The sequence below is a fragment of the Delphinapterus leucas genome, chromosome 1 (assembly GCF_059928025.1).
Source record: "Delphinapterus leucas isolate spDelLeu-1000000601 "Yukka" chromosome 1, BTC_Dleu_Yukka2, whole genome shotgun sequence".
NCBI classification, from domain to species: Eukaryota; Metazoa; Chordata; class Mammalia; order Artiodactyla; family Monodontidae; genus Delphinapterus; species Delphinapterus leucas.
This window is the reverse complement of record NC_143129.1, coordinates 7684999-7707789: the sequence shown is the minus strand read 5'-3', so window position 1 is coordinate 7707789 and position 22791 is coordinate 7684999. Positions and strand designations below refer to the sequence as shown.

Genomic DNA, 22791 nt, shown 5'->3' with positions numbered 1-22791 from the left:
GGAAGCTCTCTGCGTCCCCGGGCAGGATGGAAGCAGGAGTTGAAGCTCCTTGGTCCCCCTACGCCCGGGGCCCGAGGAGCTGGGCTCTGGGGGCCCCTCCCCGAGAAGGACCCGGGGCCACGGCAGCCCCTGGGGGTTCCGAGACTGTGCTCAGTGATGGGAGGGGCTGAGCCTCCTCAGAGCCGTTCTGGGGGGAGAAACAGCCCCTCTTCTCCAAAGCTGGATGAGGTCGGGGGCGGGGGGGGGTGGACTGCCCAGGTCACAACGGGGCGGGGAGGGCAGCTCGCATCGGCTACCTCCATGCCTGCCCTGCAGGGGCCGCTCTGGAGCCCAGCGCAGCGCCCCCTGGAGCCTCGATGCCCAGGATGGGCGTGGGCCCCAGAGCTGAGGCACCAAGTGTCAGGTGAGGCGTCCCTTCCGCCGGCCCTCGCGGCGGCCCCGGGGCAGGGCGTGAGGCTGGGCAGATGCCCATGGGTAGGCTGGCCCCACTGTGCCCTCTGCCCTCTCTGGGCTCCAGGGACTGCGGCTTTGGGGGCCGGGGCGCTCCATTCTGGGGTGGGCTCCGAGGAGACACAGCCCAGGGTCTCTGGAAAAGTGTGAGCATCCCAATCTCAGACCTGAACCTCTTCCACCAAACTGAGTCGTGGATCACGGCCCAGATTTTGTGGATTCTGTGTTTTAGACCATTATAAGGAGTGAGGCCCAGGGAAACCGTGACCAGTGTCCCCAGGGTGCATGCCGAGGGGGAAGCTCCCCGGCAAAGGGAGCAACCAAGTCCAGCGAGCAGGACAGGGCGGCAGGAGGAGACGGGCCCCTGGAGGGTCCTCTGGGGGCAGGGGCAGTGGGCACCCCGGCTGGGGACCCAGTGTCCAGCGTGGGAGACGCGGCCAGGCAGCACTAACCTCCTGCTCCCAGGCAGGACCTAGGCAGACATCTGGGGGCTGTTAGCCCCCCAACCGCAGGGCAGAATGGGATTATGAATTGGGCAAGGGGTCGGGGGCTTCAGGATTTCAGCAGCGAGCCTCCCAAGGCAGAGCGATGGGAGGCCACCTCTGAGTCTGAACCATCCACATGCAGAGAGGTGGGGAGGAAGCAGGGCCCTTAGAGGGTCCCCACTTCCCGGGGGGGGGAGCGGGGAGCCGGCAGTGGGACCGGAGGGGGCACCGCTCAGCCAGTTGCCTTTCCTTTTCTGCAGCCCGCCCTGGCTGCCGCCCCGAGTGCGCAGATGGATTCACCTCCCAACAAGCGAAAATTAAACAGGTCACCTTTTCACCATTGGCTGACCGTGTCTCTTGGAACCCTAACTTAGCAGGTGAGTTAGCCCAGGAAAGGGCTCTGTCTCAGCTCCCAGCGGCTCAGAGGTGATGGTGCTTGGTTGCCCAGCCCTCGCTGGGGACTCATTGATCGGCACGAGTCTGCCCACTCCTGGCTGCCCAGTCTCAGCTCTGGTCTCTGCATGCCTGTCCCTTTTGAGACCTGCCTCCCTGAGGGGCCTGGAGCTGGATGGGGGCCAGGACATTGTCTGGGGCTCTTGGCCGTTCAGGAGAGCCACGGCAGACCTCTAGACCCACCGGTGTGTCAGCAAGTCCAAGATCCCACCCCTGAATTCCCGACTCTTAAATCCAGCTGCCCGGTGACATTTCCACTTTGATGCCTCGTAAGCGTCCCAGCTGCGCTCCCTCCGGACTCTGTTGCCAGCCCCAGACCTGCCCCACCCACTAGTGCAGTCCCTCAGGCTTCACATCTGTGCTTCTGTGTTCTCTCGCACCCAGCTCACTGCTCTCCCTTCTCGGTCCTGCCTTCCACATAGATACAGAGTCTGAGCGCTTTCTCCTACCTGCCCTGGTCCCAGCCCCCATCACCCCTCCCTTGGGTTATTACCGTGCACCCCCTGCCACGCTCCACACCATCCCCCCAACTCTCTAGTCTCAACTCAATGGCCAGGGTGATTCTGTTGAACAAAGCAGGCCACCTGCCACTGTTTTACCGGGAACCTACCCAGGGCTCCATCCCTTACAGAGCAAAACCCAGAGTCCCTACAGCCATCCTTACAGTGGCCTCGCGAGGCCCTCCTGACCTGTGCCCTGACCGCTCTGCCTTCGTGGCTGGCCAGTCTCCCTGCTCCCCCAACTCCAGGCTCCAGGCCTTCGGGCTGCTGCAGGAACATATCAGGCGTGGTCCTGCCCTAGGGCCTTTGCGAGGGCTGCTCTTCTGGCCTAGAAAGTTCTTTCCCCAGATATCTGTAGGGCTTGCTCCTCACGGCCTCCAGGGCCACTCAGGTTCAGTCAGTGAGATTTTCTCTGACCTCCTGTGTGTACATACACATACATATATATGTGTATATACATACACACAAAAGTGTACGAGCAGACGCAGAAGTAATTCCTTCACAAGGACACGAAACAATGTCCCGTGAAGGGACCTGTTGGTATGTCCACGCTACGTCTGTAAGCTCTGCCTGAAAGAGCACATTTCACGTAAAAGGTGCTCAATGAAACGTGTGAAGAAGAAAGCACTTATTGATCTCCTACTGTGGGCCAGGGGCCATTCTAAATTTTTTATGTGAATGAATTAATTTAACCATCATAACAGTGATAGACACTGTGATTATCATCCCCGAGTTAAAGGAGAATTTAATTTGCTCAAGATTTCTCCTTTATTTGTCATTATCCTGTGTTAATTATTTATTGTTATCATTTATTATTTATCATTATCACGCTTTCGTTCATTTAATCCTCACAACAGTGATAGGGGCGGTCATCCTCTCCACTGTACGGACGGGGAAGCGAGCTGAGGGACTTTAACCCGGGAAGGTCGCAGGGCTCGTAAAGCACAGGGCCCTGAATTCGGGCACTTGAAACATAGCGGCTGTGCTGTGCCTTTAACCCCACCTGCACACCCAGGGTGCTCTGCGGCAGGGCGGTGAGAAGTGGCCTGACCTCAGGCTTAGTGGCCGGTGTTGCTTCGGGTCCCAGGGCTGCCGCCACCTCCGTCCTCTTGCTTCACCCGCTCCCGACGGCCGTGGGTGGACAGGCCTATTCTTAGCCTCACCCCCCCCCCCGGTCTCTGTGTCCACACCTGGGTCCCTGCTCAGAGAGGCTCGCCCGAGGGTTACACCCGCCCAGTCGTCAGGGGAGATGCTGAGGCCGATTTGAGGTTTCCAGTCCCCCCCCATTCAGGGATTTCTATCTGCGGCCCCTGGGGGTGACTTAAAGGACTCTCTCTTTCCATTGCTGTCCTATCCCGGCCGTACCTGATGCAGAAAATCTCTTAACCAAGTCCCCACGTAGTTGCCTTTCCACGGAGGCTCCTGAGGTCCACTCTCGGCCACAGGCCTGGAGAAGCTAGTTCTTGGAGCTGGGGCACCCACGCTGGACCCCGACGGCTGCCGAGCCCTCTTGGCCGAGGGTGGGGGGAAGGGGGTTTCTGCTTTCCTGTTGCACCGAGAGAATCAGCCAGGCCTCTTCCCAGCTGCAGGATTGCGCCAGTCGGAAAGGGAAGCCTATGAGTGTATTCTGGAATTTCTGGGACAAGAACAGATGGTAAGGAAATTCTCTGGAGCTTTTTGAGAGCTGCGGAGGAAAGTAGGAAAAAACGAGGGCTCACGCTTCCTTGGGTTTTGGATATTAGCCCTGGCTTGGAAGCTGCTTGACTTGGCCTCTTAGGCGGCCAGGCCACCGGACAGGTGCCGGGCAAAAGTATCTGCCTCGTGGGCCCCCGTCCCCGGACGCCTACGGAGGGGCCGGGCCACGGTGAACGCCAGGGCGGGGCCTGCGCCCGGCGTGAGGCAGGGTCTGGGGGCGGGCGGCAGGGGGGCCGCGGGCAGAGGTTTGAGCGTCCCTCCATCCTAGTTCGACGTCGACACGCTGAAGTTCCTGAGCCGGGGCTGGCGTCCCTCTCTGAGGGGAATTCTCCTTTCCTCCTGGCCCTTCCAGACATTAATCCTTGAAGAATCCACGGAGGCCTTGGTCAGCACCGTGCGTCCGCAAGCCATGCTCTGCATCGCGGCCCTGAGGTTCCCCAGGCCGTTCCCTCCCCCGAGCCGCAGGGTCTCTGCTGCGGGAGCACTGGGGCTGTGAGGAGGGCAAGGCTTGGGGACCTGAGCTCTGGGCTGTGGGTGGCAGGGCCCATGACCACCACCTGGCCTCCCAGCCTCCTGGGGTGGGATGCCCCCAGCTTTCACTGTTAGAAAGCTGTTAGGACACAGTGTGGGGAAGGCTCCCCAAGAAGCCGGGGCCCCCTTCCCTGGCAGGGAAGCGTGTGGGGCTCAGGTCCCACTGTTTCCCGTGCCTCAGGGAGAGGGCAGAGCAGTCTCCCCCGGGGCCCTTGACACTAAGCTGTCCTCCAAAGCCCTCCCGTGGCTCCTTCCCTCCCCTCCCCTCCAGCTAGGTGAACCCGCCGCTCCACCTGTCCCAGAAGCTGGACCTGGCCAAGGCCGGCCTCTCCAGCATCATCCCCCTGCCGCCCATCACGCCCAGTCTGGACCGCAAGGACAGTGCTAGTCTCTACATCCAGGTACCCACCTTGGCCCATCTGCCGGGGCTGGTCTGCCCCCGAGGAGCCCACCCACCCACCCACCGTCCTCTTCTCTCCAGGCCTCCCTCCCCATCTCCCCGGGCTGCCCACCCTCCCCATCTCCCCGGGGTTGGTTCCTGCTCACACGCAACCCACGTTCTCCTCTCACGAGGACTACGTTTCTCTAGTTCCATGACAGCCCCAGTCTCAGGAGGAGACAGTCTGGTGATAAACCCACAGATTCTATGGAATTACTGGCCAATAGACTTGGCCAGATCTTCCCGAGAACTTTCAGTTTTAAAGCTGGAAGTTTCCTTGATCGAAAACGTTAGAGAACGAATCTCTGATGGTGAGGGCCCCGTGGGGCTGTATTCGTTGGCAAGAACTGCCCAGTGCCCACTGCTGCTCTCTGGCCTGCCAGTGGAGCAGGTCCGGGCTTCAGTGAGGTCAAGAAAGGCCAGCGCTTGGGAAGCTGGGAGTGTGGAGGCAGAGCTGGCCGGGCTTCCCTTCCCCGTGGGGAGGGGTCTGAGGGGGATGGGGTGCCCCAGGGAGCTGTCCATCCTCTGACACCCCACGTCCCCCACTTGCCAGACCATCCAGGCCTTAGATGATATGTTACAGGCTCTTGTACTGGAGCGTCTGGAGCCCAGCATGGTCATCCTGCAGAGCTTCCTGGAGGTGAGTGTCCACAGCAGTCAGGGAAATTGAAGTCCTGTGTTAAATCTGGTGTGTTGGGGGGAGCAAAGGAACATTAGGACAGTCTGGGGGCCGCTCCAGCCACAGGCCATCGGTCCTCAAACCTCCACAGTTATGACTGTCACCCGGAGACAGGTTCCTGTGTCTCCCTCTGTCTTCATAGAGTCTCCCAAATATTCTCAGTTATGATAAATTGTCACCTGTAGGGGTGAGTGTGAATTTGAGAAATAGCCCAGAGTCACTTGAAACCAACTTTCATGAGCAAGACGGGAATTAATTACGATAATATAATTTTGGATATAATATTAGGTGTGACTAAAGATAAGGAGACAAGATTGCCCCGATATCTAATTTTTAAAATTAATTAATTAATTAATTTTGGCTGCACTGGGTCTTTGTTGCAGCACCCGAGCTTCTCTAGTTGCGGCACATGGGCTCAGCAGTTGCGGTGCGCGGGTTTAGTGGCGGCACGTGGGATCTAGTTTCCCGACCAGGGATCGAACCTGGGCCCCCTGCATTGGGAGTGCGGAGTCTTACCCACTGGACCACCAGGGAAGTCCCTGCCCATATATCTTACTAAAGAACTTTGATGAGGGCCGTATCTAGAGAGGGACTGTGTCTATGTTGGGACATCGTTCTTTTGGAATGTATCATTTCTTGTATTTTTTTCATTTTTAATGATGTTTATTGTTTTCTTTCTAATTTTACAAGCAAAGCATGTTCATTGCAGAAAACTAGAAATACATGAACTCTGTTGCCAGCTGAGGCCTCCCTCCTGTCGTTTCTTTGGCCTACATGCTGCAGCAGGAGGCTCCTGCGTGTCTTTAAGGGGGTCGGGGGTGTGGACTCAGGACTAAGAAGGGAGGGACTTCCTTGGTGGCGCAGTGGTTAAGAATCCACCTGCAAAGGCAGGGGACACGGGTTCGAGCCCTGGTCCGGGAAGATCCCACATGCCGCGGAGCAATGAAGCCCTTGCACCACAACTACTAAACCTGCGCTCTAGAGCCCGTGAGCCACAACTACTGAGCCCACGCGCCACAACTACTGAGCCCGCGCGCCACAACTACTGAGCCCGCGCGCCTAGAGCCTGTGCTCCGCAACAAGAGAAGCCACCGCAATAAGCCCGCGCACCGCAACGAAGAGTGGTCCCTGCTCACTAAAAAGACTAAGAAGGGAGGGGGCGGTGCTCCCACGTGAGTGGATGGGGTCTCCTCGCTCTCCTTCCAGATCATCCTGCCTTGCTTGGTACGGTCGGAGAAAGTGCACGAACAGTCCCGGGCCTTGGGGGCCATTTCCCGGCTGCTGAGGCTTACCTGCAATTTCCCTGAGCTGTCGGTGAGTGCCTGGGGCGGCGGAAGGCTGACCCCTGCCTCTGTGCACGTGGGACACCCAACTGGGGCTCTGCAGGGGGCCCTGGAGGGTGATCAGAGCTCCTTTTTCTCCCCCCCACCCCGCGCCTGTAAGCTCCAATCGGGCACACACATCTCAGCCCTGGTGGGGGACCTTGGCCTAGAGAGCCGGGCTGGGTCCACAGCTCCCGTTGGCTACCGTGTCCCAGGGGTCTGGCTGCTCCACTCCCCTGCGTGCTGACTTGGAAGGTCTCCTTTGCCAGTAGAGTGCGGAGCTGGTGGGTGGGCACCCACAGCAGATGTCGAGCGATATGTGTGGGGAGGGGATGGTGGCCCCCGGGGGTAGGGGGAGAGGAGCCCCCTGTGGACGGCTGGGCGCACCCAGTGTCCTCTTCCTGCCGCACATGGCAGAGTTCTCGATGAGCGGGCAGCTCATGGGCACCCTAGGCCTCTTCTGCATGAACCCCAACCAGGAGATCAGCATGGGGGCCTTAGAGGCCCTGCACTACCTGTTCAAAATCCTCGTGCTTCATAGAAGTAAGTGTTATGAGCCTGGATTGCCTCGTGGCCGTGGCCGTGGGACCCTCTGGTTCGTAGGAGTGACAAGGACGACCGTGGACACCCCATGTGATGCTGGGGGCATCAAAGGGCCTGCCTCTCTCACAGCTGCAATGCTGTAAATGTGCTTTATCTAGATGAACCCCAAGTGCAGTGCTGACGCAATGCCCTCTTTTCAGAGGTTCCAGGAGGGTCTTGGGAGAACAGCGAGCTAGGCTTGCAGCCACCCATGAGATCAACCTGAATCCTCAGTGTTTCTCAGCTGTCCCACTGCCACCGTGAGGTGTGAAGCTGGGAAAAGGAGGCTCCTTTCTCACGGAACAAACTTGGGCGTCCCTGATCTAGGCTTTCTCTGCCCCAGGAAAACCAAAGATACAGACCACCACACACACTTACAGAGGTGCCACAGGAATTTGCAAGTCTCCCCCAAAGGGAGTTTCAGGAACGTGACGTTTTGTGATTGAATAGAGTGTATGTCCTGTTTGCTTAGCAGCAGGTAGAGGGGGGAACGTGGTACAGGAGTAACAGCTGCTAGAGGACCAGGCACCTCGCCGCCACACTCCCCCTCCACCCACTGGCCTGGCACTAGGGACCAGGGAACCCTCCTTGTTCTGTTGGGCAAACGTCGTCCCACCTATAAACCCTCTTGATCTCTGACGTTTGCAGGGGAGAGGGCAGGGCGTGTTCCTTTTTCCCTGTGAAGGCCCTGCCCCGAACTGTTGGTTTTGGGTCGGAGGTATGAAACACAAGACAGAGGACATCCTGAAGGATCTGCAGAAGCATTTCCGGGCGGAATGGTTTGCCAACATACAGGATCTCACAATGGTAACCCTCGGCCTCCACCGAGTATGGGATGCCCAGATGGGGAGCCTTGGCGGGGGAGGAAGAGGCCTGGGGCGCAGAGGGGTAATCCCCAGTGCGGGGACGGGCCCCCAAAGTTCACGGAATGCTGAGGGGAACGCACCGGGGGCGGGGCTGAAGGAGGCTCCCGTCTCTGACCTTGGAGGGCAGCACTTAGAGGCTTGGGGTGACCCGACGCCTGCACCGGGCTTTTCTACAGCCCCGGCTCCCCGGCCGGCCACCAGCACACAGTGGAAAGCTGTGGGTGTGACACTTCCTTTCCCAGGAGCGCCCCCATGGTTCCTGGCCCCAGACATCACTGGCCTTCTCTCCAAGCCGCTCTCTGCCCTTTGCCACTGACCAGACACGGGCTCCCAGGGCGGGGAGGCCCCCATTGGAGGCAGCACGGCGTCCAGAACAGAGAGGGCCCGGAACCAGTCCGTGTTCTGCAGTGGATGGCCTGGCTCTGAGCCCGGGAGCCTGGGCGCGTGAACTGCAGCTGAGAAGTGCTGACATCGGCTTGCACACCCCGGCTCCTTTGCCCGGCAAGGCTCTGACGGGCGCGTGAGGATGCGCTGAACCAGCAGCTGAGCTGGGACGTTATCTTTGTGGAGGGGGGTGGGGAGGGTCCCTCCCAGGGAACTCAGCTTGGACATTTCTGGCAGAGCCGACCCTGATGAGAGGAGTGATCACCCACTTGGAGGATCTAGACTTCAGGGAAATCTCTTCTCTGAGAAACTGTTTTGGGCGCTGGGTGGGTCTCCGTATAGCAACATAGCAACTGGGAAAATCATTACCACCCTGATTTTTCAACTTCTCATTGGTAGGAGAAAGGGTGCAGGTACAGCCAAAGGACGGCCTGGCTTTCCTCCCACCCTGGGTCCCTCGGAGTTCACTGAGTCCCGTGCCCGCAGGGCTGACCTCACCGCCGTCCGTCTCCTCTCTCCATGCCCCTCGGGGTCTCCTCCTTGCCCTGCCCTGTAACACCTTGCACTGAGCCTCCCCGTCTCTCCAGATTGCCCGGTCCGCCCTCTGCCTTACGGCCACCTTGATGGGCTGGTCAAAGCTCAAAGCGATATTTGCCGAGAAAGACGTCTGGACCATCCTCAGAGCCCTGGTAAGTCGCGGCTCCCGCGGCGCCTGCTCCTGGGCAGGGAGGCCGGGGCACCCAGCCGTGTGGGTCTTTTTCCTGCGGCTTCCGGGTTTGCAGTGGTGCGGTGATGAGATGCCCACTGGCCGTCCACTCTGCGCCCAGCACCTACATGTGACTCCTGCCCCACCCCGCTCCCATTGCTTCCTGTCTGAGTTGGGGAACTGGGCACACAAGTGGATCATTCTGGAATAGTCAAGTAAAGGCTGAAAGAGAGGAATGTACTTCGTAATGCAAGGTGGGGGCGCGCTCAGCCCAGTCTGGGGGTTGAAGGAAGGCTTCCTGCAGAGCTGTCCTCTGGGGGCAGTGGGGAGTGGAGGGCGAGGTAACACTGCGGCGAAGTGCTGGGCTCAGGAGTGCAGGTGAGGTGCTGCCCTACAGGGGGCGTGGAGCAGTGGGGCAGGGCTCTCACTCTGTCCCTGGGGCCTGGGCCACCTCATCTGATAGGACTTGATAATGGGAAATGAGGGCGGGAGAGCCCAGCGTGTGGGGAGCTACAAGTGGCTTGGAACCATTAAAGCAGGAGCAGAAAACTCAAATGCCTCCGGGCCACACAGGTAACATCAAGCAGAGAAGCAGGCCAGGTGGGTCTGGAGGGCTGAGGGTCGTGGTGCAGCTCCGGCCCTGCTTCTCGGCCTCGTTAGAGCATGCGTTCGACAACAGCCCCTTACTATCCTGAAGTGAAATGTGTGGGTAATATCACCGCCTCTACAGACTCCCAAAGTAAAGAGATATGAAACCCTAGCTCCAGAGGAGAAATGAAAGTACTTTTTCATAGAATGTAACATAACATGACGTGATAACATGGCAGGATGTGGCCGTGATATAAGCGTGGCCGCGCCCGGCCCAGCGCCTCTAGGAGACGTGACGTGGGGCCTCCTGCCCGCGGATGGACCGGCTACAAACGCAGGTCGTGTGTTGGGGACGCAAATAGTGACCCAACGAGTGTTGCCGCTGGTGATGTGACTTCCAAAGTGATGGACGATTTTTGGCGAAGTTCTGAAAATGTGAAGTACAGTCTTGCTTTGATCTATATTGTAGCTGCGTCCCTAGAAAATCCAGTGTGTATCTGAACCATAAAAAGTACTCTGTGTTTCTTTAAAAGACAGAGTCAAGTTCTGGGCACAGACGATTAGAAATAAGGTTTTGATTGCACAGGTATCAGTAGGACATAAGGAACTGTGTCCTTCCCCTCATCCTCTCAACAGTTCCATCCATCCCTCTGGGGACGGCACAGTCCCCAGCTGAGAAGGCTGAGACCCCCTGACTGCATCTATGAGAAAACGTGGGCTCAGGGTCGCTACATCTTCCACTTCGCTATAGGAAGTGGAAATCCTGATTTTAGGTGCAATTTCCCACGTTTATATCGGCAACTAATTTAGAATGTTTGAAATACTGTGCAGAGCAGACGGAAACATCTGCGGGCTGGCTTGGCTCATGGGTGCTGGGGTGCCGTCCTGGTACAGGACCACAGAGCAGGAAGCAGGAGACTGGGTCATACAGTTTGGTGGAGGTTGGGACACAAGAGCAGGACTTGACGCTGTAGGAAACGGGGAGCCATCAAAGCACTAAGCAAGGGGGTCACGTGGTCGAATGGCCGCGCATTTTTGACAGACCGCCTGGCAGCAGGTCGGAGGATAAGTTCCCGGGACAGGACTGGGTCTGGGCCGGGGGCCAGGGAGAGGTGATGGGGTCGTGGAGACGAAGACGTGGGGGGGTTAGCCAGTCTTGGAGGCTGATTTGATGTGGAGCGTGCAGGTAAGGGTGGACTCCCGGGCTCCTAACACAGGTGAGTGCTGGTGTTGGAGGCTGAGGGGAGAATCCAGAGGTAGGACCAGGTGTGGAGGGAACGCCAGTGGCTCGACTTGTGCACGTAGAGTCAGTAAGGCTTGTGGGGTCCGTCCCACTGGACGTCAGACACGGGTCACTGACACAGGGAGAGCGGGCTGGGCCGTGGGCAGGGACGCGCACTTGAATGGCAGGTGGAAGCTGCAGCCCTGAGCCTGGACTCGCACAGCGGGACAGGCACGTGGTCAGCATCGGGATTCCAGGACCCAGCGAGAGTCTAGGAAAGAGAATCCGGCAGAGGAGTGGAAGAGGGACGAGAAGAGAGGAGCGTCACGGTCACCCAAGAGGAGAAGCTTCGGGAAATGACGGTGACCGTAGCATGAGTGTAGGAAGAGAGACGCTGGGGGGGCCCGTTGGGTTTGGACCACAGGGGATGCTGGGACCTTTGCAGGCGCAGGGTCAGTGGGGGGCGCGGTGGAGGGAGGGGCCCAGGGAGCAGGAACCCAAGGGTTCTTGGGGCGGCTTCCAAAGATGCGGATGGGCAGTGGGCCAGCTCAGCTTCACCACACCTCCAACCAGTGCGGTCCTGCCTTTGTCGGTTTGGGATGTAGGGTTTCCAGTTAGGGTTCTTATTGGAAGAAAAGGTTCTACTGCCAAAAATATCTGAAAAACCATGGATATAGCCTCGATGCGGAGTGAAAAAGAGTGTCGGGTGTAGCCAGGAAGGAAAAGCAGGAGACGGGGTCGGGGCTGGTGGTCTTTGCAAAGGGAAGACGCGTCATCCTCGGAAGCTTCAAGGGAGGAGCACGGATAAACACAGAGGCGGGTGCCTTCCCAGGCGTGGAAGGAAGGTAGTAAAACACTTAACTGCACACGGCACCGCGGGGCCCTGTTTAAACAGTGGTGTAGACACCATGGGTTCTCTTGCCGCCTGAGGCAGGTGACCTGGAGATTGAAGATTTTAAGCCGAGATGTAAATAAACGATATAGAAACCATAGGATTGGAGGGGGAAATGTGTGAGCCAGAGATTGGGGTGATTCTGCGTGAGTTTCATGCGTCCTCCAGGGAACGTGGTTGCCGGGGCTCCATCCGTCCGGGAAGCCTTCACAGAGTAGATAAATCCTTAGGAGCTGGGCGGGAGGAGATGCAGGTTAGAATGTTGTCACAGATGTTACACTGAGAGGATGACTCCAGTGAACTCTCAAGACTGTCGGGGGCGGGGCCACAGAACCAGCCGTGGGCACCTCGCCCGCGCCGGCAACTCTTCCTACAGCTGAAATGGGAGGAAAGCAAAGCCCTGTGGTTCCTGAAGCAGACTGTGATGGCTTTTAAGAGCCCGCAGGTCCACATCCGCCAGGCAGCCGTGCGGTTTGCAGGTATGGTGGGCCTTCCCTCTTCCTGGAGCCACCGTGTCCCTGTCCTGGGGTCCTTCAAACAGCCCGAGGAGCTGGGACAGCGGGCAGATAGAGCCTGGGGTCGTGACCTTGGAGGGCGGAGGACTGTCTGCCCCTGATCCCCACCCCCCGTAGGAAGCTCCTGCCCGGGCTATAAGCCACGTACTGGCGGCTGGGCAGGGAGGCTCAGACACTGGGGGGGTCAGCTCGATCACCTGAGGAGAAGCGTCTGCAAGGCAGAGGCTACCCTCCCCCTCCCCAGCCCCATCTGCTTGGGACCCTTCAGAGAAGCAGGGACGAGGTCACTTTGACTTCAGGGGGAGAGTCAGGACCCGAGGCCAGTCGTGGGAGGGCCAGGCAAACAGAAGGCGGGAATGGTGGCGGCTTGGGGCAGAGGCACCGAGCAGGTGCAGCCGGGGCCCCGCTGGTCCTCTGGGCCCCCCGCAGGCCAGATCATCCAGACCCTGAGCGAGGAGGAGGCCGGGGAGGCGGAGGAAACCTACGCAGGTGAGTGCAACCCCGCGGCACAGCGCCCATGGTTGTCAGATGTGGCGCCGGGCTTGGTGGGGAAGGCTCAGAAATGAGGAAAATGGGCAGACGGGCTCACAAAAGTCACCACTGGGGAGGGGTGAGGAAGGAGCTTGTCTCCCAGGCATTAGCTTCGGGGCTCTGGTTGGGGCCCCCCCATCCCCCAAGTCACTCACCGCCCCTCACCCCGCTGAGCTCCAGCCGTTCATTGGCCCGGACGGTTCCTAGACCTCTTTGCAGGAGGGACCCCGGCCTCTTCTCACGTGGGGGCACACAGGGGCTCCCAGCGCCTCCATCCTGCCCGGGTCACCATCCTGTGTCCCCCACCCATCCGTGGAGATACCCCTCCCTCCCGCCCTCCCCTCTCCCAAGCACCGCATCCCTGCCTGGCGGGGCTCCCGGTTGCCGGCTGAGTCCCTGTAGTCAGAGGACGTGGCTCACAGCTGTTCTCTGGGGAGAGCAGGGGAGAGCAGGGCAGAGCCGGGGGCAGGGAAAGTGGGCAGGACCTCCGGGGCTGGTCCCGGGCTGAATGGGGAGCCTCAGACGTGTCTCCTGGAGCCCGGCAGGTGTGGTCCTGCTTGTGACCGGGGTGTGTGCACCCCCAGGAGGAGCTCTTGCTTACACTCTACAAGCTGTCCTGCCCCTTGCTGCACAGCACCGCCCCCCTGCCCACGAGCCCCCGTCCCCCAGGCCCAGGCCCTCCTGCCCAGTACCACTGTGTCTGCGTTGCAGCCCTGAAGCACATGCAGGAAGACCCCGACCCCGCGGTCAGCTGCCTGGCCGCGCAGACCTCCTACGTCCTGGAAGCCAAGGAGAAGATGAAGATCACCGGCCCCCAGCTCCTGCTTCTGCTGCAGGAGGCCGAGAAAGGCCCGTTTCTGAGCCTGCGTCCAGGGCAGACAAGACGGCGGCAGCGGTGACTGTGGCTGGGCTTCTGAGCTCTAGACGTGTGGGTGCGTCCCTGCAAAGCCTCTGTGATAAAGGGAGAGGGACCACTGCTGACCTAGTGTCTAGGATTCCGGGCTCTCCCTGCCATGGCCGGGGCTCAATCCCTAGTTGGGGAACTGAGATCCCATAAGCCGTGCAGCACGGTCAAAAAAAAAAATTCTTTTAATTAGAAATAAAATAAAATAAAAGGAAAAAGAGGGAACGTCGGAGCAGGAGGTGTTTCCTCATCTTTCCCCTGGAGCCCATTCCCGCCCAGGGTAGAGCTGCCTTCTCTGCAGCGAACCTCCGGGTCCAGGCCCCTCCCAGCCCCGCCCTCACTCAGCCAGGGCCCTGAGGCCAGAGTGCGGGGCCTGGGAACCTCAGCTTGAACTGCGAACTGGGAGGAAAGCGGTGCTGGGATACGGGGGCTGTGGGCAGGGTTCCTGGCCGTAGGCAGTGCACTCTGGCTGGTTTAAGCCGCTTATTAAAGGGCATCAGTCAGCTCCCGGGGGATCAGCGTTTGGATACTGCGCTCCAGGCACCAGGCGGCTCCGCGGAGCACCACTGTGGCGGTCCCGTGGCTCAGCACACCCCGGCCCAGGTGACAGCGCTCAGGCCTGGGCATGGAAAACTTGGCCGCTGTCCCTCCTGCCACGCCGATGGGTCAGCAGGGTGAGCACCTACCATCTCCCACTGCCCCTGCTGGAACCGGCCCTGCCGGCGGCCGTCCCACCGTCCCGGGGCGGCTCTCCGTCCACGCAGGGCCACTGGCTGTTCCCATCGCCACCATCCTGCCCCCGCTTGGAGCCAGGGTGTCACCTGTTACCCCCGACCTCAGTCAGCCGGGCCCTGGGCAGAGCTCTGGGTACAGGGACGGTGACCCCATGTCCTACAGAGCAGGGGCCCCACGGCCCAAACTCTGGCCACAGCGAGGCGGACGCCCGGCCTGGCTCTGCCTCTGGCCCTGCAGCGTCTGGCCTCTGTCACCCGCACCCCAGACCCTGGGGATGTGTGGAGCTCCCGCTCAGTGGCCGCGTCTCCACCTTCCACGCCTCCCTCTCAGCAGTGGCCACGCTCTCCGGGTTATCTGGACCCAGGGAGCGGCGGGAGTCACTGCCACGGTTGCAAACAGACCTCAGAGGCAGCGTTGGAGCTCGCGCTAACCCAGCACTGGCCAGAAGCCTCTTCCACCCACCGCCTTTGTCACCAGCTGGCACTAGGGGCCATTCCGGCCGCACCTGTTACAGGTGGCGGTGCTCGGGGAAAGTCACAAGACTCAGTATACACTCACGGTCCCTGCCTCGCCCTCCAAAGCGCGATCCTGCTTTGCTACAAGCAATGACAAAGGATGGATTGTATTATAACCTATCAGCAGGTCAAGTGCATTGGTATAGGACCCGCTTCAGAGACAATCACGCTCCTTGCCTTGGTCAAGCCAAATTAAGGGACTCAATGGGCAGAGACAAGCCCAGGAAATGGATTCTAGCGCCCTCTTGTCCTGGGATGATCTTGGCCACATCTGTCGCCTTCTGGGCCTCAGTTCCTTTCATCTGTAAACTGAGAGGTTTGGAAAAAACTATCTTTTAAGATGCCACCCAGCCCTGGCAATGAATGGCTCGTGTCAGATTCCGAGAAGTGCAAATTTCTTGCCTGGGAAAGCCGCCTGGGAACTTATATCCTAAACAGAATTTCTCTTCTTCATCCTCGTTTGTTTTCCAAGTTTTCTATATTAAACAGTTATTGGACTTCCGCGGCGGTCCGGCGGTTAAGACTCTGCCTTCCAGGGCAGGGGGCATGGGTTCGATCCCTGGTCGGGGAACTAAGGTCCCACATGCCGTGGGGTGTGGCCAAAAATTTTTTAAAAAGAGGCCATAACAAGCAGTTATTACTCTTATAATCTGGAGAGAAAAATCCCACATTAAAAGAATAAAAAGCAATGTCCCTTAACTCACTATTCCTGCTTCCCCACCCCAAGTGCCTTGGCTTCTTCAAGACTTGAATTTGGAAAAACCACCTTTTGTGGCCAAAGTCTGGGGGCCGAGGGGGAGTCCGCTGGATGCAGTCAGCTCCGGGTCCTCCGTCCTCTGGTTTCATCCACACCCCTCCCCGCTGGTATGCAGCTGGCGATGCCCCGTTGTCACTTCCCGCAGTCGACAGTAGGCTCTGTCCCGAAGGGCAGAATCCTATGTGAAAGATGGCCTGTGGGGAGCAAGGGTGGGGTGAGACCGGGTGGGAGGTGGCGTGGGTGGAGCTCGGTCAACCAGCCAAAAACAACCGGACTCAGGAGCCACCGCTGCTCCCCAGGGCTGGGAGGCTCCCATGCCCGCCGCGGGGCTGGGGGGATGCATCTCCGTCACTGGCTCAGGGTCCCCCAACTTGCCAAGCCCCTTCCTTGTGAGGACCAGGACCCTCTGGGGAGGAACCTTCCTCCGCCCACGGCGACCCCATCGGCGCCATCACCTGTCACCAGCCGTGGGTCCGGATCAGCAGCAGGGCCTGTGCAGGCTGAGGAAGCAGCTTGCTTTGGTATTTGGAAAACAAAGCAATGAGAGACCCAATTGTCTTCTTAATACAGACATCAGAAAGGAAAGCTTCAGAGTGGTCGGGGGAGGGAAGAAGGTGCAGACTGGCCCCCGAGGTGGTGGTGCAGGGGCGGGGTGGGGGGGATGGATGTGTGGTTTTCAAAAGGAAAAGGTAGGTTTAGATAGTTGCTGACAGCTCATCACTCGACCCGCCAGGATTGCTGTTCTTTCTTCATTCACCCCCACTCTCCCTCTTTAAATGTTTGCTCAGCATCTGTGGCCACAAGGCACTGAGGGAATACAGAAAGAAGCAAAATGAAGTCAGTACTGACCCTCCCCCAAAAGAGGGTACATTTTATGGTATGGGAATTACATCTCAATAAAACTGTTATGAAAATGTTTTGATAGAGCTAAACCTGACAAAGTAGAGATTTGCACACACAGCTGGTGCAGAGCATCGGGACACTATGGACCCTGAAGTGCATACAGTCCTAAGTTATATGAGCATCACTGATGCCTGGAAAACCGTAGTAACGAACAGGATCTAGTGAGTTACAGGCATGAGAGCAGCTCCGTTTTACAGTGACAACTCTGTGTCTTCCGGGGTGAAGAGCACATTACAGGGTTGCTCGGCATCTCATAGACGTTTTTATGTTAAAAATGGGGCTTTTATGTTCAAAATAATGGGACGTATAGGCAGAGCACAGAGGATTTTTAAGGCAGTGGGAAAAAGAAAAGGGAATACGAGTTTTTAAGACTGAGAAGCCGTGATCTGGAAGCAAACGTCACGCCTTCGGTGGAGCCGTTGGCACGTGTGACCGTTTGTGTTTCTGTCCCCTCCTCCTAAGCCACGAGGAACAGAACCGCATCTGGGGGGCAACCCGCACGGCGCCTCCCACCCGATGGAGCGACAGGAACGGGTGTCAACCATGACTCTGCCCTTAGCAGCTGGGATGCCCGGCAAGCCGCTTCCTCTGAGATGTTTCTCATTTCAGAAAATGCAAACACCGCCTGTCACACAGGTAGTGAAAACCCGATGGACAACGCCTGGAACAGTGTCTGGAATGGAGCAGGCACTCAGGAAACACCGGTGCCCTTGCCTCCAGCTGTGCACCTGTCCCAGGAGGGGACACAGGGCCTGGCCCAGATGCCTGGCCCCGCCCGCCACCAGCCCCTTCCCCCAACCCCTGCCCCAGGGAGGACCACCAGCCCAACATCCGTAGCCCTCAGGGTCACACCACACACCACAGACAAGGGTCATTCGCGTTTTATTTATGACAGCTTCTTGGAACACTCACATCCGGTCCGGGAACAGAAATGTACAGCATGAGGTTTAAATAACTTTCATACACTATGTACAGTCACCGGCAGACGTACAAAACATATATACACCTGTGCTACCACCCAGCGGAGGAGCTGAACCAAATGCAACCCTGCGCCCGGGCAGGGGATAGCTAGAAAAGAGCTGGTGGGCAGGGCAGGGCTTCACGGCAGGGGTCTTCTCTGACCCTCGGCTCTTCCCGGAACTGCCCCTGCTTCCCTGCAAGGCCCTCGGGACAGGAGTTCAAAGGGCTGAACTGGGGTGTGGTGCAGCTGGGAGCTCCTCTGAGCACTGGGGGAGGGGGAGTAGAACAAAGATGCCTTAGAAGAATCAGAACTTTCCCTGTCAACTCTATTTTGCACATCAGAGGGTTGGGAAGGGTTTGGGAGCCAAAAGAGGAGGGATTGTGGGGGGTGGCAGCCAAGCCCTGGCTGCTTGGGGTGCAAAGGGACAGATGCGCCGGGTTTGGGCCACTTGGTGGGAAGGAGCTCAGCGCTCTGGCAGGCCAGGCCCTGGCCACACAACACGGTGGTGAGCACACCGGGCGACGTGGGGATGAACGACCAGGGGGTGTGCCCGCACCCAGCCCAGACCGCTTCAGAGGATGCCCGGGAGCCAGGCCCCGCAACGGTGGGAGAGGCCAGGACTCCCCGACCGTACAGCAGCCCTGCCCGCGTCTCCGCCACCCCGGGTGGCGTGAGCAGGTCCTGGTGACAGTCCTCCCTCCGGTGGTTTGTGCTTTAAACTTCCTCTGCCCGAGCCACCCGGCCCCTGGCGGGCAGCAGGACCGGACCATGCCTGGACCCACAGGTGGCCTCCCAAGGGGTGGAAGGCGGCACCCGGACCGCCTCAAAGGCTCGGGCGTGCTGGCCTCTCTCAGCCTTCCTCTCTCCTTGGCAAGCTCCAGAGTCAACTCCAGGTGCCTCGGAGGAGCCAGCCCTGCAGATGGAAGCAAACGCTGGCCTGGCTAATGCTGAGCAGAGGCCTGGCCCAGGACCGCGCTGAGAAGGCTGTGGGCAGTGGCCAGAAGATGGTCCCGTCAGGGGAGCTTGCCAGCCAGCTTTGAGAGCTTTCCCGGGGCTCAGCCCCGGAACAGGATACGGGTCAGTGGGGCTGGGATGGACCTGGGATCGAGCATTCAACAATTCGGGATGTCGGGGAAAAAGGGTGCCACTCCGGGGCCCCCAGCCCTCCAAGCCTTTGGGTGGGCACAGCAGGGCAGAAGTAGCAGGATGAGTCCCGGAATTAGGAAAGGCTGCGGGCCGAGCCCTGTCGGAGCGAGGGCAGCCCCTGAAGTGGGCGTCCTCGGTCTCCCGCTGGGCAGAGCCTCCTGGGAGGAGCCTCCTGGCCGGGTTTGCCCAGGCCGCCTGCCACCAGCCCTGCCTTGTGCTCAAATCACAACCATTTTGTGCTTCCACATTGAGGATGCTTGTGCATCGAGGGGCGCTGGGGGCCCCCCAACCACGTACCCAACCCATCCCCGAAGGAGCGGGCAGACTTCAGTGCTCTGGAGCACAGCTGGGAAAGGCTCCCGAGACCTCAAGTTCAGAGTCAGTGCTTCCCGCCAGGACAGCAGAGCCAGCCTGCCATGAGGTATCTGACCCACGAGAAGCAGCAGGAAACGGGCAGGGCCTCTGGGCGCCTCTCGCGGGCCCAAGGGCCTGTCTGTGCAAGGACAGGCCTGCAGCCGCTGCCCACTGGCCCCAGGCTGAGGCCTCCAGTCTTGTGTTTCTACAGTTTGTAAACGGTCATGCAGATTCTTTCTTACAGGAGGCAAGGTTGAAGCTTTCTGTTGAGGTGGGGGAAGGGCCGGGGCCCGAGAAGAGAATTGTACCCACTTCTGAGCGGCTGAGGGGGCTCCCAGCACCCCTGGGATGGCCCAGCAGGAGGGATTTCCAGTCCTGAAGACACTGTCCTGGCTCTGGGCGTGTCCCTGCTGCACGTCTGCTCCCCCATTGTCGACCCCAAGTCCAGCAGGGGGCCCTCACAGCAGGACGGCTTTCTGAGCTGGGGGGCAGCTCGGAGCAGTGGGGACAGGGCGAGTTCTGCCCTGGCCACGTGGGGAGGGGCACCGAGGGGAGAGCACAGGGCCACCTCCGGAAGATCCAAAAGTCACTGCGTCCTCTGAACAGAGCTGGGGCTCCCGGCCTCAGACTGAGTGAGGCCAGGAAGCGCAAGACCAGTTAAGCGTCAGAGAAAGTGTGTGAAAAGAAAAAGAATGCGGATTGAACAACATCCCGGGAGCGGGGAGTCCACGGCCCCCGGGAAAGGAGAAACTCAGTGGAGTCCATCCTCACCGCTGGCCCTACAGGGAGAGACCCTGGCCCGTGCCAGTTAAGGCTTGAACGCAAGTCTCCTGAATAACCGGGGAAAGACGCCAGGGGCTCTGCCTGGCCGGGGTGAGATGCAGGGGGGCTGGGGAGGGGCCAGGCCGGGCGTGCCGTCCAAGCCCCTTCATGGTGGACAGTCTTCCGAGCTGCTTCCTACGTGGCCCACCCGGGGTTCTGGGAGTGGGGACAGCGGGCAGGAGACCCCGCGGGTGAGAAGACACATGTGGCTCTGCGGGCATGGCTGGTGTAAGGCTGCCCGGGGCGGGTGCCAGGCCCCGGCGTAGGAAGGCACTGGCGCGCCAAGCGGCCGGAGGCGGGGGCACTAGAGCGGCCCCCAGGTGAGGTCGGGGACGGGCCCAGGCTGCAGAGTCAAAGGGGAGCCGCCCTCCTCTGCAAAGCAAATGGGGGGGGGCGGCCCTGGAGGGCGGGGGGCGGATCCCCTCCGGGACTGCTGGCCCCTAAGACCTGAAGGAACAAGCTTGTGGGAAGAAACTTCAAGTCAGTTTCCAGGAGGCAACAGCAAAAATAAAAATAAAAAATAAATTAAATAACTGAAGGACGCTGACCATCTCCCCAAAGGAATCTTTCTGGCAGCTCCACCATGGCCCCAGCAGAAAGGGACCCAAGGAATTGCTGGGGTCCACGGGGAGTGGCCACTGGTGGCCGAGGGGCTAAGGTCAGCTGCAGGGCCAGCTGCCTGCACCTGGTTTCCATGGTTACCTGAGGGCTATCTTTCTGGGCTCAGAGGCAGGTGCAGTGGCTGGGCCAGAGGATGTAGGGGAGGCCTGCTGGCCGGAGGGGCACGGAGATGGCTGCCCCACCTCCCGGACAGGCCCCCCGGGGCCAAGGCTGGAGGAAGGGCGTGGCCAGCTCGGCAAGAGAACACGGGACAGGTTGGGGGGTGGGGGCAGGCTGCAGGGAGAGAAATGAGGGGAATTTGGCTTCACAGCTTAATTAACTCCCCGACCTCCCTGTCCCCAAGAGGCGGGGCAGGGAGGGGGCAGTGTCCCGTGGGAAGGTCGGGGAGAGGAAGGCGGGCAGGAGGGCCACAGCCTCTGTCCCCCGGGTGCTGCCCCGCTGGGCCGAGGGTCAGGTTGTCCTCTGAGCTCACTCCTAGTGGGGGCCGCTGGGTACCAGGCGCCGGGCACTCCAGAACTTCACTGTCAGGTCACTGGGCGGAGCAAGAGAGGGCTGGTCAATTCCTGAAGAGGCCACGGCGGGCCATCCCCGAATGAAGCACGGGCCACATCCCCCAGCTTGCCAGGCGGGGCTGGGACCCAGGGGCAAGCATTGCTTAGGCCGAGGGCGGCTGCAGGGGTGGAGGGGAGCTGGGCAGAGGGAGGGGCCTGTGGTCACCAAGGCCCCACAGGATTCTGAGCACGGCTTCTCTCCGTTGTTGCTATTTTGTTTCCTTGTCCAGGCCTGAATGCTCCCCCTCTGCTCTCTGCCCCCTGGCACCCCTCTCCTGGGGGTCTGCCCCCCGTCCATGCTCAGAAAGAAGAGGGGCAGGCGGGGCAATCTCGGGGCAGGCAGGATACGGGGGGAGAGAAGGGAGAGGAGTAAAATAATCTCGTACCGTTAAGAAGCAGCTCAGATCGAAGTGGAGAAAGAGGGGAAAGGAAAGAGGGGGAGGATTGGGGTGGAGAGAGGAGAGCGGAGGGGCGCGGAGGTCAGGGCAGGGTGGTGGCTCGGCCCTTTATGGCCAGGACTCGGCGCGGAAGGCAGGGGGTGAGTCCAGGGACGTAATTCCACAACTTTACCCGGCAGTCACTGTTGGGGGAGAGGCAGGGGGAGGCGGGAAGGGGGAGGCGGAGACAGGGAACGTGGTCGGAACAAGAAGGAAAAAGAAGAGGCCGTCTGAGCACCTGCCCCTGGGACAGAGGGCCTGGGCGTCCCTGGATGGGACCAGAGCTGGGGCTGAGGGAGACGGGCTGCTCTGTGGTCTGAGATACCTGCACAGGGGTCCAGGCTGCTGTGTCAGGGGCAGGAAGGGCTGGGACACGGGGGGTGGTCCCAGCCTGGGGCCCAGCATCCCCCGTGGGCGCTCCGTGAAGGCGGGCTCAGGCCAGGGGCGCCGCGGGGTCTGCTCCATGCCCTGGCCGCGGGGACAGCGCCCGGGACAGGGTGGAGAACAGGAGCAGAGCTCTCTGCCCGGCACCCACCTGGAGGCGCTGAAGATGTGCCTGGCGTTGGTGCACATGGCATTGATGGGGCTGTCGTGGCCCTTGATCTCGCCAATGGGCGTGAAGTTGTCGACGTTCCAGACCTTGATGACGCCTGCGCGGCAGGCGCTCAGCAGCATGGGGCGGCCCGGGACGAAGGCCAGGGCACACACCCAGTCCTTGTGCGCCGTGGGGATTTGCTGCGGAAGAAGCGAGCCGTGAGGGCGAGAAGCGGGGGGCCCTGCCCCAGGCTCTAGAGGTGAGTCCCTCATTCCTGCTCCCATGCTCCACCCTGAGACCCTGCACTGGTACAGAGACCTTTAGCCCTCAGAGGGGTCGGAAGAGAAGGAAGGGGTTGACTAGTCAGACCAGGGGCTGAGAGCAGACCCTTCCTGAGAGCTGCTGCCTGAAGGCAGATGGTGGAGGCCGGAGAGGGTGCCGGCCGGCGGAGGCACTGGGGGTAGAGGGTGCCGGCCGAGGCGGGGGTGGGCACGGGGGGAAGAGGGTGCCGGCCGGCGGGGGGGGCACAGGGGGGAAGAGTTTGCTGACCGGGGCGGGGGGGGCACGGGGGGAAGAGGGTGCCAGCCAGGGGGGTAAACACAGGTGGGGAAGAGGCTGCAGAAGTGGCAGGCTTGGGGGGCTCTGGGCCAGGACACAGGGCCCCCAAGCCCTGCCCGGGGACCGCCTCTCCGCAGCCCACCACTCCCGCC

At 60.2% G+C, this 22791-nt stretch overlaps 2 protein-coding genes across 4 annotated transcripts in view; one reads left to right on the top strand and one right to left on the bottom strand.

Annotated features, from left to right (window-relative positions):
* The first annotated feature begins 300 nt into the window (after positions 1–300).
* On the top strand, positions 301–17543 carry LOC149750406 (uncharacterized). Its single transcript, XM_089901768.1, is given in 17 exon segments — positions 301–403; positions 1196–1312; positions 3334–3542; positions 3666–3782; positions 3852–4015; positions 4386–4515; positions 5107–5193; positions 6439–6542; positions 6946–7097; positions 7855–7943; positions 8245–8522; positions 8786–8799; positions 8957–9075; positions 12171–12273; positions 12739–12798; positions 13552–13649; positions 13651–17543. Coding segments are annotated over 17 exon segments (1995 nt in total). The 3' UTR covers positions 13702–17543.
* Positions 17520–22791, bottom strand: part of KIF21B (kinesin family member 21B) — a 47944-nt gene continuing 42672 nt past the window's right edge. For 2 of the 3 annotated variants that reach the window (XM_089906183.1, XM_089906189.1), the window contains 2 exons: positions 22082–22281; positions 17520–21090 (listed from right to left, as the gene is read on the bottom strand). In XM_089906183.1, coding sequence (XP_089762309.1) covers positions 21033–21090; positions 22082–22281 — 258 coding nt within the window. In that variant the 3' untranslated portion in view covers positions 17520–21032. Of the gene's footprint in view, positions 21091–21416; positions 21690–22081; positions 22282–22791 lie in introns of those variants that run through there. The other variant, XM_089906199.1, reaches the window with a different exon arrangement.